The following is a 15,973-nucleotide window of genomic DNA, read 5'->3' as shown; positions in this document are numbered from 1 at the left end:
CCTTTTCCCCTAATTCTCCCAGCTCTTGCTTTCACATCACTGGCAACTCATTGGACTGATTTTTCTCCATCTACCAATGTGTTCCAGGAGCACAGGGAGGCATTATTAATCATTCAAACATTTCTCCTTTCCTCTCTGTATCTTCCATACATAGCGATTCTTATCAAAGCCTCCACTAAATGCCATTTCCTGTGCTCTCTTCCCAGATTTATTTCTGGGACAGATTTAGTAATTACTCTCCTCCATCCCGACTAGCACCTCTCCTACTTCAATGATCTATGTAACATTGACATTTTATTATAGTAACAGTTTTGCAAGAGACTGATCATAAAATTTTCCAGCCTCTCTACACTTTCTGTTTTTGCTGCCCCTGCTTCCCAGAATTGCCTTAAAAATGCCAAATTTTCAAACTGTATTTCCTTGTGTTCGCTGTTTTAGTGCCTCAGAGCTAAAACCTCCATGCCACGTAAAGCCTTAAAGTTGGCATTCAGTGGGATGGCAGCAGACTCACAAACTAAAAACCTACAGATGTCCTGTAAGCAACACACATTTCAGAGAAGTCAACAATCTAGGAAAAAGGCTCCGTATCTCTAACCCAGCTCCCAGTGCTATCAGAATCCCTTGCTTGGCCAGTTACAGTGGCCTTAAGCATTCCCTTTATAGTTTTTTTTTTAACTCTACGGTGGAAATGAAAATCTCCCTACAGAAAAAAAACCATTTTATTTTACCATAATCTCACCAACTCTGGATAGGAATGCCAAAGTCCTTGATCTTCAGAGAAGCTCCTAAGATCTCTGGGGACAGCTGTGAGGAAAACACTACTGGACAATCTAGGAAGCTCCAGGGCCAGGTCCACCAATTTTATGTCCCTCCTTCTACCAGAAACACTCATATTCTGATCCTAGAAAGAGCACTATCTTGGTAAGATTTAGCTGCTGTAATGCAAATAGACAGATGGCTTCAAGGGACTATTTTTACAATATACAGTCATCTAATATATGTTCTCTACGGCCTTATTCTTCTCTACTGACCCTATTCTTACACTGGTATAATTCCACACACTTCTCTTGAGACGGTTCTGATTCACACTAATGTAAGAAGAGGAGTGTCAGACTCTCCTTCATTTCACAAATTCATTTAGTACAGAATGCAAGTGCTGTGTGCTGAAGCTGAAACTACCCTTTATAATGAAGGAAATGCTGGTATCATGGTTTCCAGAACTGAACACAATCTCTGTATGTGGTGTAATTACATCTTAGCTTTCTGCAGAAGAATAGTTTATAGCTTAAATGCTATTAATTGTAAGCAGCTTTTGTTCCGCAGGATGCTGTTCATTGATAACTACCCAATTAGGGTTATTTTGCAATTAGTCTATTCACAGTAAATTTATTGCAACAGGAGTCATCTGTGGTGCAGCAAATTAAAATGTTGTTGGGTCTGCATCTGCATTGGCTCTTAAATGCCACTCTTAAACAGCTTAAAACTCATCAGGGTATTTCTGCCATGTTGGCCAATAGATAAAAGGTGTGAAGAGGCATGAACATGACTTTCAAATACCTAACCAAAAGAAACAGGGACAAAAACAATTGTTTTTAAAATTATACAATAATCACATGGCCAAAATCCTGAAAAGTAAACCAAGCCATGTGTCCAGCAGTCAGTAAACACATGGAACTCAATGACTTCTTCAAGTACAACCTGAGCATATCTTAATGTAATATATTCCCTACTACTGCAGAAATTCAAGGCCTTAGTGACACCTGAAGTTTCTTCCACCCTCTTCTTGTGTGACAGTGCACCTTTTGAGGCTTTAGGGTTGTTTTAGTGCTATGGGGTGCCTCTACACATACAGGGATGACACACTCCAGCCAGACTCTGTGTCTTGTGGATCAGCATCCCTGCACTTTAAAATGGCTTAAAGAGCCACCACAGCCCTTTTGAAGCCCTGGGATGCTGATACATGAGACGCTGTGGGCACTTTAATTAGAGTGGGTTTTGGAGCCACTTTAACTAAAGTGTCCCCTCCCCCCACTCCTGGAGCATGTGTAAAATGCTGATAGTTCTTAAGATGCTATAGCCTGTGGTCTGTGTGCATCTAGGGGGGGTTGCAGTGCCTGTTGTTTGCTTTTAATTTATTGCAGTGATTCTTAACCAGGGTGGCAGAGCACCCCAAGATCTTTTCAAGGGTGCTACGGAGTGCTACATAATATTAGCGCTGTTAGGCGTGCAAACGCGATTCACAGGACAAACCCAAAGTTTTCCAATAGGAAAGGTGTTTAAAACATTCTGACCTGCGGTGGTCTTTTTGAGTTCTTTGCAATAGACAAACTGCTCTATTGTTTTTTGTTGTCACAAAAAGAGTGCAAACTAACAGCTAGCATTTTCCAAGGAGGGCTGAGAGTCTCATGAGGGGTGCCTCAAATCTAAAAAGATTGAAAACCACTTGTCTATCAAAAGGATGCCTGTGACTGAAGGAAACTGAACTCAGTGATCCAGATGTTCCTACGTTCCCTGCTTTACTATTTAGCATTTGAACGTTCTCTTTTACATTCAATGGGCCGAAATTCCATATGGTTCTTAGCTATATTACCCTTTTTAGTTTGTAGTTTATATGGATTCCCTTTCACTTCTGGTCGCTAAACTGTTTGTATTTTTCTGAAAAGAAAATTCTACTGCATTCCACTCCAGATGTGGCAAGTGCAGTGAGTGGCATGCCCGTCTTTCCATAAAGTGCTTCAACATCTTCAGATGAAAGCTATTATAGAGGTCTACCCCATTATTATGTGTGCACTACTCAACACAGACAGCTATGTGAATCTAGACTACCTTTTCTTTTAGTCTGAGAGCCTGAAGCAGTTTGTGTTACTCTAGGGCATCAGAGAACTGTATTCCTCAACAGTGAAATCTCTCCTTTCTGTGTGCAGGGCAGCATTATCAGTCAGGAAGCAGACAGGCAAATACCTCGAGCTGCAAAGAACTCCGCCACTAGTGGCACATGACACAGAAAGAGGTCATTTGCATTTTTTCCTGTTTTACTTATCATCAGGGTTACGCTGCAGGGTTGAAGGTAGCAGAAAAACTGTTTTGACTTATAAAGAGAGGAAAGAATGTAGGAGCCAAAAGGAAATAGATCAGGGTCATCACAGCCTGTCCCTTTACCTAGGGACTTTTCTTTAAACAGAAATGAATGTTAAAAAACAATCAAAAGGGTACTGGAGGCATGCTGAATGCCCATCTGTGACCAAAGCCCTGGGTCAAACAAGACTCCAAGTTCAGTCACCCGTAATGAGGGGGCAGACTGAAGTCCCACCTGTGAGTCTGATGCCAAAGATAACCTGGACTGGAGAAGAAAATATTTAGATACCACTTGATAACATTCCTTTGCTGTGGATTCATGTAGTTAGTGCCAGTGACCAAGGTAGAAGTATCATGTATTCTGCAAGCTTTCACACTGATCCCTCATGTCACTAGAAATCAGAATCCTCAAATATGACACTTCTGCTGTATAGTTAGACACTGAGGAGGCTCCAACAAATATGGAGAGAACATCAAAGGGAAAAAAAATTAGTTTTAATAGCTACGCAGCTAGATTTTCATATTGGCTTGGGACAGACATTACACATAAACTTGTATAAGTGATCAGAAACTGGTTTGAACCTGAGATAGAACAGATGTTCAGCGCACATGAACTAGTTTGAGAATGGCTGAAACCGGTTTGAGATAAACCTGGTTGAATGTAGTATCAGATGTAACTGATTTGGGTCAAACTGGTTTATGCAATGTCTGTCCCAGACCCCTTTCTTGTTTGCAACTCTGGGTGGGGCTCTGCTCTGCTCCAGCCCAGCAGGGTTGGCTCCTCCCCTCTGCACCCTGGCTGGAGCTCCGGCAGAGACTGCAGGTACAACAGCGTCTGCCTGGGTTCCTCCTGCTCCTCCTCCCTCCAACTTTACCACTCTCTCAAGTAGGGATTCCCCCTTCCCATCTGCCTTACACAGATGCCTCTCAGCATTAGCTAGCAGACCACATGATGGCAACCATCTGTGCTGTGGGAGACAGGAAAAAGGCAGACAGGACAGTGTTGGCTAAGGCTTTTTGGAACTAATCAACAGGTAGCTGGTAATGTCCCTCCATTCCTTCCCTGGAAAAAGTTGTTTAAGAAGAGCTTTAACTAATGAGAGAGGCTCTTGTTTTGCTGATGAGCTGATAAATGCTGTATAACTACTCCCTGCTGTGTAAGTAAATGCTGTGCAACTCCCTGCTGACTCCCTCGCTGGTCAGAGGAGCAGCAAGGTGGGGAGGAGAAGAACCCCTCCCTAATCAGTCCTGCCAGGGTCTGGCCACACCTCCTCAGTTCAGCACTTTGGAAGGGGAGGCAAGGCTGTTCTAGCACCCCCCCAGCTTCTAGCCTGAGCCACTGCAGGCATGTGCCTGCATTTCTTCAGTCCAGAAGGGATGTCTGTGTGGTTACAAGCCGATTCAACCTAGGCAGTATGGACTAACCTGCAAAGATTGAATCAATTCAGGTGCAGGCTTTCTGAATGTGTCCCTAGCTCTTGTGCCCAAAACTTCAGCATTTGATGTGCCACTCAAATTTCACTGCATAGTTAGGTGAGTAGTAGCAGCCACAAAGTCCTCTGCTCTTCCCGGCTATAAAGGGTGCTGCTAAGAGACCATAAAGCACAGCTTAAATCATGCTAGCTTTGTCACATGATAAGTGTGGCATGAAGTCAATCCTCCTCTGGAAGCTTGCTCCAGAGTCCAAAACCCACAACCAAGAATTTTCTATTTCTAGCTTTCTCTGGCTAGAAATAATTTCTTAGCTTTCCCTAGAGGAGTGCAACTATCTGGGGGACTCTGTATGGGAGAATACTCGTTGATATAGTTGAGCCCTGATCCAGCAACGACTGCAGCAATCAGAAATAAGACCTGGAACAGCTAACAGAAGTGGAGTGGAAGCCTGCAGTGAGATACAGCACAAAGTTGTGGCTGGCCCCAGCAAGGAGTCAGGTTATTACATTCTTCACAAGGTGCAGCACTGCACGTTGCTTCTACCGAAGAGTAACCTCAGCTGTCATGCTGGCTGCACAGGAAAGATGTTTTCCTGGTTCCTTTCTGTAATCTACACAGCACTGGATTTGTCCGTTCAGCCTGGGGTTGTACCTTATGCTATTTTTCCTGACTTCTTGCTCTTCATTTCTATCCTCCCTCCCTCCCTCCCTCCCTCCCTCCCAGTTCCTCCTCAAAAAACCCCTTAACTCCAAACCTTCTCTTCAAAGTAAAGAGCACACAAAAAACAAACAGTAGGACTCTCCACTGCCTGATGTTGTGACCCTGACCACAACAGCATAACATTATGTTAAAAGCCTTAACATCAGTTTCCTCGGCCTCCCAGTGTTCATCACGTCCTTTGGAGTCATGCATTTAAGGACACAGTACAGAACCTCACACACTCACAGTGCTATGTAATTCAGGTGGCATGCAAAGGTTCACATCCAATTCAATCATGCGCTGTACATGGTGCACACAGGTGGAATGGGGACCTGCCTGTTCCTGTTCTCATGGAGACAGTGCATTAATTCCATACAGGCAAGAAAGGACAATACTGTCAGTTTTAAATGACCCTTTCCTTAGTACAATGAAGATAGTTGCATTTGACTTTCTTTAGGTTTTTGTCATTGGAAATAATAAAATACTTTAAAGGGGGAGGGGAAAAGCTTGTAAACTACCGCTTCTTTTGATAACTACCAATGTGAATGTATCACTTAGAATTTATGACAGGCTGGCTCGATGAAATCGTGTACCATGATCGATGGCCATACTTAGCTATTCTGTGGCTCTTAACAGTTATGCATCTAAGAATGGATCTGAGGGGATTGAACAGTAGGTGACACCTCAATGGAAACCATGGCTTGGAACAAGCTTATACACTGGAATAATGAATGAATGTGTTAGTCCAATCCATAGCTATTGAAGGTTCACAGCCTCGTTGTAAACAGACAGGAGATCTTTTTCATATGCAAGCATAAGGGGATATCACATGGCATGCTAAACATCTAAACTTAGATTGATTCCTGGAATATCTGACTTGTGCTGCACAGAGCACAAGGCTTCTTTGATGCTCAAAAAAGTACAACCTCAAATAATCCCACTATTATAGTGCCTTTCATCCCAAAAGCTTGGGGATTGTACTTTACAAAAGTTAAAGCTAATTAAGCCTTGCACCCCTCTAATGGCTGTAGCAGGGTCATAATGCTGCCTCTGAGAAGGGATGGAGCAGCTGCTTGCCACCAGACACCAGCATACAAAAGTTCAGATAAAGGGGGGGAAACAATCCATCCTACTGGCCTCCCTGATCACAACCTGGTTACATTTGGGTGCAGTATTTACAAGCTCAGGTTTTAATGAGAAAGGGGCTCTAACCTGGAGGCTGTGTTGAGTACTGAGGGCCTCCTGACAGGCATTCAATGCCTTCCCCTCTGGTAGCAGCAGTGTAACAATGCAACAGTGTTTTCGCTCTCCCCTGCCATCTCCAAGTTGGCACTGAGGGCAACTGCCCTGGTTGTCCTGTGCTAGTTACGTAGTGTCTGGTAGTAGCTGAATATTTTCCAAATTGCCCGTAATATGTTTTAGGCTGAACATGACTTTCCAGCCCCTTGGAAAAGCTGCCTCAGAGATCTAGCATCCCTCCTGAGTAATAGTACATCTGTGCAGCGGCACCGCCTGCATTTGCATCCTGCATTCCCTGGATTAGGATGCCGCTCTATCACTTCCCTATTGCAAAGCTGTTGAGCCTGCTCCTATCATCCCTGTGTCTAATGTAGGATACACAGAACACCACATGGAGGAGAATTTGGCAGTGAAAATGCTGAACTTCAGTTGTTAGTGTGGCAGGAAGGAATAACCTTGAGGCAAAGAAAAGTCAACACTTTCTACAAGGATCCATCTGGCTGGGTAAAGACATTTTCAGAAAAAGACCTCACTGCGAATAATAAAAATCTAATGGAGCTCCAGGGATATCCCTGCTAGTTTGAAAATGCCTAGCAATGGCCTGTCTACACCTTCTATTTTATTATACGTGATGCACACCTTTATTGAAGGAACTATTTTTTGTTCAGGTGACTGCCAGGAAAATTCATCACCTGTTTCTGCCTACATGCACATTGTTAAATTGCAAACAGAACAGAGGTCTATCAATTTATTGTTAATAATTTTTGACAAGTTTCCCTGCTATCCAGTCAGCTTTTCTCGACCATGTACTCTACTGCCTAACAAACAAAAATACTTCACACCATGTAATGCATAGCTGTGCACTGGAACATTTCAGACATTTGAACTGAGTCCCTGTTGGAAAATGTCTTACAAAGCCAGGACTGCAACATACTTCTCCTGGCTTTGGATACATATACAAGACAGAACATACCTCTTTTGACCCCTGGGCACATGTATACATGACAGAACTAGGAAATATTTTGGGCTAAGGCTGGAAGCTGGTTAAGTGGCTTGGAATGTTACAATATGTCCCAGGGAGATGGATTAGCAGCCAGGTGACGCGACTGCAGGCATTAAATTGTACACACTTTTAATGCATGCTTGTGGAATATATCCCTTGCTGCACTTTCATATTGTGTGAGTGTACATCATCTCTAGACCCACTGATAACCTCCCTATCTACTGGAAGACTGTCATCCTTGTGTTGAGGGACTGCTGCCACTTGATACAAGGATGAGTAGGTGGGTGTTTGTGGTATATACACCAACTCTCCCCCCCACACACAATTTAAGACTTGTCCAGATCCTGGAAAGTGTAGAACAGATCCATAAGGTGCAGAGTCCACTCAACTCTCTCACCAGGCAAAATCTGAATTTTGTATCTTTAGGAAAGAAAAGAAAATGACACCGAGACATTTGCAATATCAAACCTTGCTGGGACTCCTCTGAGTGTATGGCAGAGCTCAGCCTTTTACCAAGGTCAGGTTCTCTTTAGCTTTTGGCTTTTTCTTCTCTTCTGTCCTGGTCTGTCAAGCCTCGCAAGCCACTTATCCTGCAAATATCCCATCAGACCCCGAATCTTTTGCAAAGCCTGAAGCCGCTGCCCACTTTCCTATTTTCTACTACTCAGTGAAGCAATGGTGAGTGCAGCATGAGTGAAAAAAGCCAAAAGAGACTCACAAAAAAGGGAGCCATATATTCAGAAGAGAATGATCCCATTCTGTAGCACTGGTTTAGTATCCTGTCTCAACCCCCAGTGCTCTGCGAGTACTGAAGTACTGATTGTAGGACTGGGGTTTTAGACTTCTGTATACCCACTACTGTTGCTGACAATACAGTTTGGGGCTCATTATCTATGGTTAGTGGTAAAAAGCATTTTAAAAGGGGAGGCTATTTTACAATTAAATAAATGATGAAGTATAAGAAACTTTTTGAAAGGTGAAAAATCGGTCAGCACACATGCACATGCACACACACACACACACGCATGCATGCGAGTTGCGAGACAAGCCATAAATCTGACACACAAAAAGTAAAATCACCAAACAAAGCTGTCTTATACTATGGTGTGGATTGGAAGCTCTAAGCTAATGAGCTCTGAAAACATCTTTCTGATTGAAGACTTCGTTAAAAACAGAATGTTTTGCCTGTAGTCTTATTGAGCCCTTGTTCATGAAAGTTTATGCATGTCTGATGCAGTTCTGCTAGTATCATTTATGGTACTATCTAGAGGTGCACCGATACAGCGGTCCAATATCAGATCAGCACCGATATAAATAAAATGTTCTGTATCGGAAATCAGCCCGATGCAGCCAATAATTTCTGATAAATGCCCGTGAGTGCGTGTGACACTGCAGCACGTAGGCAGTGAGGAGCAGAGCTGGCAATATGGGGAGGTGCGTGCAGCTGGTAAATCTGGTGTGATGGAACTGGAAGGGGAGGAAGAAGGGTAAGGGGAGGGGGAAGGGGCATGAAGGGGCAGATCAAGGCCCATGTGGTAAGGGAGGGTGTGGGGTTGGGATTGCGGCTAGGGCAGTGGGTACGCACCTGAGGCCAGGCAGGTACGGGACATTGGAGGGGGCACAATTCATCTGGTGCTCGTCTGGTGGCTCCAACCACTCACCCAGGCACAGAGGGGAGGGGGGTGCCCCCAGGTTTGGGTGGGCCGGGCTCTTCCTGGCCTGGCAGGTCTCAGGGCACCCCCCCCCATGTCCCCCAGACAAGTGGCAGGAGCAGCAGTGGGAGCTGCCAGATGAGCACTAGATGACCTGCATGCAGCGGCAGGAGCTGCCCACCCTTCCTACACCTTCCCCCCCAATGAGCCATGTCTCCGTCCCCATCCCCAGCTCACAGCTGCATCCTGCCCTGCGCTGTGCAGATCCAGGGGGCACACCTCCCCCAGCCCACAGATGAGCCACTTGCAACTCTGTCCCAGGCCTCTTGCCATCCCAGCTGGTCAGCGCCTGCCCCAGCCCCATTCCCTCCCTCACCACAGGAGCCTTTATCTGCCCTCCCAAACACCATTTCCCTCCCCTTCCACTACACCAAACTTACCAGCTGGACGCACCCCTTCAAGTTGAAGAGCTGCGTATTGGAAATCAGACTGGTATCGGTCGATATACGTCCTTAAAAACTGGCTATTGGTATCAGCCCCAAACATCTCTATCGGTGCACCCCTAGTACTATCATGCCTAGTCACTGTGCTACACGCTGTACAAAGAAATGAAGAAAAAAGATGGTGCCTGCTTCTGAATTAGCAGCTTCCATCCAAGCAGCTCTTTTAACTGCCAGTGATCTGCACCACAGACCCCGGGCTGGCTGGTAGAAGGTGAGCGTTTGGAGTGGCGGTTTCCCTGTTTCTTCACATTGCTTATTTCCTTTGTAGAACAATGCATGAATGAATTCCCACCCTTGTCTAGGCTTCTCTGTATGCGAGAACGAAGGAAAAGTTACTGCTAATGTCTGATAGAACTCGTTCAAAAACTGGTTAAAATAACATGTGAAAAATCTATTGGAAGGAAGCTGAACCAGAACATTCAATTTATGTTTAACAAGAATCCTGTGTTCTCTGCATAATTCTCTGCATAAGTCATCCTGAGGTGCTCGCTGTTTTAACACAAACGAGAAAAATAACACTTTACCTTACTGCAGTGTTGCTTTTTATTGTACTGGATCAGAGTCAAGACTCTACTCCTGTGTACAATTCCTCTCCTAATGTAGTGCAGTTCATCCCACTTCAGCATCCACCAACTTACCCTCCAGGGGACAAAGCCGTGTAACCATCTCTGGCATCAGCTTCCCTTGCTTGTGTTGACAGTATATCTCTGCAATCTCCTGCCGACACTGCTTTGACTTGGATCGGGACAGAGCTGAGATTGCCTCCTTGCCCGAGATCTCACATCTTGGCTCTTGGTCATACTTTATTTCAGGTGAGCTGTTCCCATTCTTTTTTATATGGTGCTGTCTGGGAGACCTGTGAATTTCCTTCAAGTTGCTGCTACTACTGTTCTTTACAGCATGGTCACTGAAGTGCACTACTTCATTGGAGCTCTTTCCCAGCAATGAATTCTCCTTTACCTTTTCTTCTTGCTCTAGTTTCCGTTTCAAGTGCTCCTTCTGCTTGCTAAGGGGCTTCTTCACCAGCTCAGGCTGGTGCTTTTGCCTCTGAGTCCTGGGAGCAAAGTTACTGTTATCAACATTTTCAAAGTCCTTGGGAACAGAGTTTTCATTATTGCTGTCTGTTCGCGTTTTCTCTTTTGGACGGTGGGAAAAATAGCCATCCTGCAATAGTCAAAAAGAAAACCATTACACACATTATACTACACTCATCTAATTGTATTATATGTATCATGTGCAACTTTTACATTGAAAAGGGAAGTCAATTAAAAGATAAGGAAAAAAAAAGAAATAAACATTAGAAATACAGGACAGAAAGAGACCTCTTGGATCATCAAATCCAGTCACTTGCTATTGCAAGCACAAAGCCATATAACCCCTTTAATTAATTAATACCAGGCTGTGATACCCAGATTCACATCCTGTGTTAGTAACGGGCTGGAAAGGGGAGGCTTTAGTTAGGTTCATAAGCACTTACTCATTTGGGGCTTGATGCTGCTCCCGTTTAAATCACCTGCCACACACTCATTGATGTCAACAGAGCAGGGTCAAATCCTCCTATACCTGTGGCCACTTTAAAGGGATTGTCTGCATGAATAAATGTTTGCTGCTCAAGAGCGAGAGCTCCAGAATCTGCCCTGTGGAGCAGTGCTTTCCTCCCAGAAAAGTCCACTGACTGAACTATTGTTTTACTCAGTGTGAACAAGGCTGCTAGTCTGGCTCTTTACCCTTTTCCTGATGCCACTTGGCTATTAGAAAATGGTTTGTTTTTAAAATCATGAGTGCTTTCAACATTGTTACTGACTGACACACAACAGCATCATGGCAACGCAGCCAATGAGAAAAGACAATTTGCAAGTGCTAAATAGTTTGTAGGCCTAGGGCAATTGTTCTCAACCTTCTTAGGCTCCATAATGCCTGTGAATTGAGCAGCAGCCCAATTCACTAACTCATTTACATACTGCCACATTTAACTCCTGGCCAGTGGTTGGGGATAATCATAAGCTTATCTCCTTGCACTGGAGGTGCTTATCTCCTCGCACAAGGGGAGTGAGAAGTGAAGAACATTTAACACCATGAGCTTATCTCCTTGCCAGGCAGAGAGGAGTCTACACTTGCTTCTTTTCACAGGGCCTGGCAGGGAAGAGCGAATACTTATCTCAATGCACCCCACAGCACCCGCAAAAGGAGACAATGGCAAATCACCCCAGCTGAGAACAACTGAACAAGGGTAAATGGCAGTGACAGATTCTGAAATTCCCTAAAGAGGAATCCAGCAGGTCTTCACTACAGCCAGGAGAACTACACAGCTCAAAAGCAAACTCAGTTAAGTAGCAACTGTCTCTACCATCGTCCTCCACCCCAAATAGGGAATATGACCACAGATATAACGTAAAAAAAAAAAAAAAAATTATCCAGGAAAGGCAATACAGCCAGAAAAACAGTTATCGGACACAGAATAACTACTTGCTTCATAATTTTACCCTGTTGCTATAGAAACTTATTCTAGTGTAGCAGTGATTGCCAGTGAAGATTTCTAAGTGACATTTTCTTTTGTCATCAGAGGCTATGCCATGTTCATGACAGGTCTCTGTGAAGACAACATAGGTCAGCAGGAGGCATTGGACAGTAGAGTATACCCTTCTTGTAAACTTTTATTTTTATAAACTCTAATGCCTGGTTCCCAGGACAAAGTCAAGTCACTTGTGGCTAGTGCTGACACTACAAGTGCAGGAGCCGGTCTCACATCAGCACTAGACATGCATCAGGACCACCACAAATACAGAAAAACCAAAATGAAAAGCATGTTACTGAACAATGGCTCTGGCATGGTGTTGTTCCACTACTTTCCTCTGAGGCCTAAATTTCCCAAACACAAATGAACTCAATAACTGGTGTGCCTGCAAAAGCTGTGGTGATGTACTTCACCCCAGGACTGTCACATCCTGCTTTTCCGTATGGCAAATTTCTCTAGACAGAGGAACAAGAGATGCGTCACACCTGAAAAACATGACTGTCGGGCAAGTCCAGCCTTTTGCTTCCAGTTCTGGCGAATACCATGCGATTCAAAGAAGGGGAGATAAGAGAATCCCATCCATTTGGAAAATTGTGCAATGCAATACCACATCTATCATGAGCCTTTCAGAAATCAGCTTACAACCCAAGTATTGGGCTCCACATTCAAATGCTTACCTGGCCATAGCTACATCCTGCAGTTCACATGCACATCAATCTCTACTGACTTCAACTGCTGGTGATAAAACTATCAGTCCCTCAGAGTCAACTTGTACATTACAGAAATTCAGTACAATTACATAACAGATGATGCTTCCCTTTCACACCTGTCAGGACAAAGCCAGCTTCTCTTTGCTTCTTAATGATCTACTGCTGCAGTCATTCAAATTTTCTCTAAACAGTTAAGGGGTATAATCAGGCAGGCACAAAGTAATTTGCATTTTTATGCATCTCTGTCCCTTCTCATAAGATTCCTTGGTAGAACAGAATTGCCAAGTTCTGCGCAGCCTCATGTGAGACACTGATGCAAATTAATTAAACGGCCTATGTGCATATCTATAAATGATATGCATACAACAAGAACCTTCGGCTTATGGCCAAGCATACCAGGCTACAATCAGCTGCAAAGGGAGGCTAGGTAGCTGCACACAACTTAGGAGCTGTAACCAAGAGGTGAGGTGACTGATATAGGCAGCAGGAAGCAAGGGTGCTGGAAGGGATTTGAGAACTCAACCATGCAGATGGTTGTCAGACTGCTGCTTCTTGGAGGTACGTGTAGGAAACTGCCTGGAGGCTAACAGCCTTCAAGGATGGAAGAAGAGGTGGAGGAGGCAGCAGTGCACTTGTAAGAGAACTTGAAGAGTAGACAGGTGGATGGGTGCCAGATGCTGGTGGGATATATGAGAGGAGCTTGCAGGAGGAAGGGGGAAGAGAGGAAGAAGTGAAAGAGCCTGGACACAGTAACTACCCTCATTTTTCCTTATGCTGCCACATTTGCCTCAGCAACTACTTGTGGCCTCCTCCATGCTGCTCCCTTCTGGCTACTATCTGCAACAGGGAGTGGTGAAAGGGAATGCAGTAGGTTGCCTGCTTCCCTGGAGTCTTGTTTCAGTTTATTTCTTGGCCTACTAGGAGACTTTTCAAGCCTTGTTTCGGGTTTGAACCTCCACAGGATGAGGGCAAGGGTGCGTGAGTTGGTGAGCAGCTGCACAGAGAAGTTCTGTAATGAAGGTGCAGGGGCCAACGTTCAAAAGAACAAAGGAGAGACAGGTACCGTGCTCCCACCAAAAGTCAAAGGCATGTTCCCCAGGAAGCAGGATACATTAATTAAGAAGTAGGGAAGATACTAATGAAAAGGGGAAGAAGAGTGTGCATGTAAGAGCAAGGTTATAGGAAGGAAAGAGAAATGGATGAGAAAAACCAGACTCTGGAAAAACCTGAGAAAAAGATCTATTTTTAGGAGACAAACGTGATGGAGAAAAGCCTGAACAAAAGCAAACACAGTAGTTACTTGCTTAATACACTATTTGGTGGGAAATTGATTGACAATACTGCATAATTACACAGGAAGCATGAGTGCTGTAGTCCATCACAGCGCAGCGGGTGTGGTGGAGCTTGTCTTTTGCACTCTAATTAGATGGACTTAGACTAGAAGATGACTGTGACAGGAGCAGCGCTACTGAAGCCTTTCTAGTGGTGACTCCGCCCTCCTGTTATGGGCCAACCGCCTGCTTACTCGCCTTGATCTTAATTGATTAATTGGTTGATGTAATTAGCAGGAGGCTGCCCCACTTTATGCTCCCTGGTGCCAGGGGGCGCTATCTGCATCTCCTTTTCCTCCCCTACACCGCAGCCCAAGCCTCGCAGATGGTACCGACATGGTTTTAACCTGGGCCCTGTTGTGACTTGGCCTTCTCCTTTACCTCCTTGGGGCTTCTCGCAGCCCTCCGCCCACCCTTGCTTTGGGGCTTCTTGTTCCTCGCGGCCCTCTCTCTGGGCTCCTCACTGTCCCCCTTGCTCTGGGGCTGGGGTCAATGTACCCCAAATGCTGCACCCTCTCTGGTGCCAGGGTCCCCACGCTACCATGGAGGCCCTATGAGGCCTCTTCCAACTCCTAATGGCCTCACCCGGTCCTCCGGTCAAAACAGGAAACACAAAAACACAAAGCCCCTGGGCTATAACATAAAAAGGTACACCGTCTGGCCACACAACATTCACTCCCTACTGGGAAAACACTCCAACCCCCAGCAGCAACCAGGGGCTGCTCACGCAATCAGGGTTCTCCCCTCTGTCTGCACTAGCTGAGCTCCTCCTCATTTGGCCACCAGAAGGGAGCTACCCTCCTGGCCTCCCACCTGGGCTTATATGGGCCAGGCCCTGCCCCTTCCTGTCAGCTGGCTCCCCCACGGTTATCCTGGCAACCAGCACCTGTTACTCCAGCTGCCCTGGTAACTGGCAGCTGGGCCTCCCTCTTCTTGCCACTAGGGGTCTCTCCTGAGCTGTTTTCTGCTCTCAGGAGCAGGGCACCCGAGTGGTCTGTGACAATGCCTTAAAATTTTAGGTCCAAGGAATGGACACTTCCATTTTTTCAACACCAGGGAGTAGCTATGGGAAATTTGGTATAAAACTTCCTTCAAGGGGGGCTATAAATATTTATGAACTTTTCTCCAGGCTTTTCTTGTTTTCTTTCTACTCACGGCAGGTCTAATAAAACAAAGCCAGGGCTTGTCAAATGACAGCATCCACTATAAAGAGTGACAGTAACAATTCTTAGTACCCAAGAATCACATTTCATATTCAAACCACTTTGTAAATATTAGCTAATTGTTTTTCACACCTCTGCTGCGAGGATCTATTTATTATTCATATTTTACAGACTGATGGAAGTGAGAAAATGATATGCCCAAGGTCAGAGAGAGTCAAAACTACAGCCATATTTCACCTGAGCAGTTTACATGAGTGAATTTATTATTACCAGCAATATTATTATTATTATTTTGACAATGCAGCATTAGTGCAATAGAAGCTATTCACTGAACATGAACTGATCATTTGGCTGAAAAATAAATTGAAGAAAAAGTTTTTGAAAAGCCAAAATTCATTTTGATATTCTAAAACTAAATATTTTGACTTGTTTAAAAAAAAATCTTTTTTTTTTTAATAGAAAAAGAACATCTGAGTGCAAACCACAATGTTTTAACTATGGGTCTATCCATATTCATGATTCAATCTTTTGTTTTTTTAAGGGGTTTGTTCCATGTAAATGAGAGGGGGGGAAAAGGCTTATCAACCAGAAACAACTTTTCCCTCCTATTTTTCATTCCACCCATGAAGCAAAAAAAATAAATAAAAAA

General features: G+C 44.5%; 1 protein-coding gene across 1 annotated transcript in view; it reads right to left on the bottom strand.

Moving 5' to 3' along the window:
* The window catches only part of XYLT1 (xylosyltransferase 1), a 320,769-nt gene that overhangs the window by 207,474 nt on the left and 97,322 nt on the right, over positions 1-15,973 (bottom strand). The window contains exon 3 of the mRNA XM_019512599.1: positions 10,244-10,769. Coding sequence (XP_019368144.1) covers positions 10,244-10,769 — 526 coding nt within the window. The remainder of the gene's footprint in view (positions 1-10,243; positions 10,770-15,973) is intronic.

Source organism: Gavialis gangeticus, unplaced genomic scaffold (assembly GCF_001723915.1).
Source record: "Gavialis gangeticus isolate Ggan-Ray unplaced genomic scaffold, GavGan_comp1, whole genome shotgun sequence".
NCBI classification, from domain to species: domain Eukaryota; kingdom Metazoa; phylum Chordata; order Crocodylia; family Gavialidae; genus Gavialis; species Gavialis gangeticus.
The sequence above is the reverse complement of the archived record's forward strand: the minus strand, read 5'-3'. Positions and strand labels throughout refer to the sequence as shown.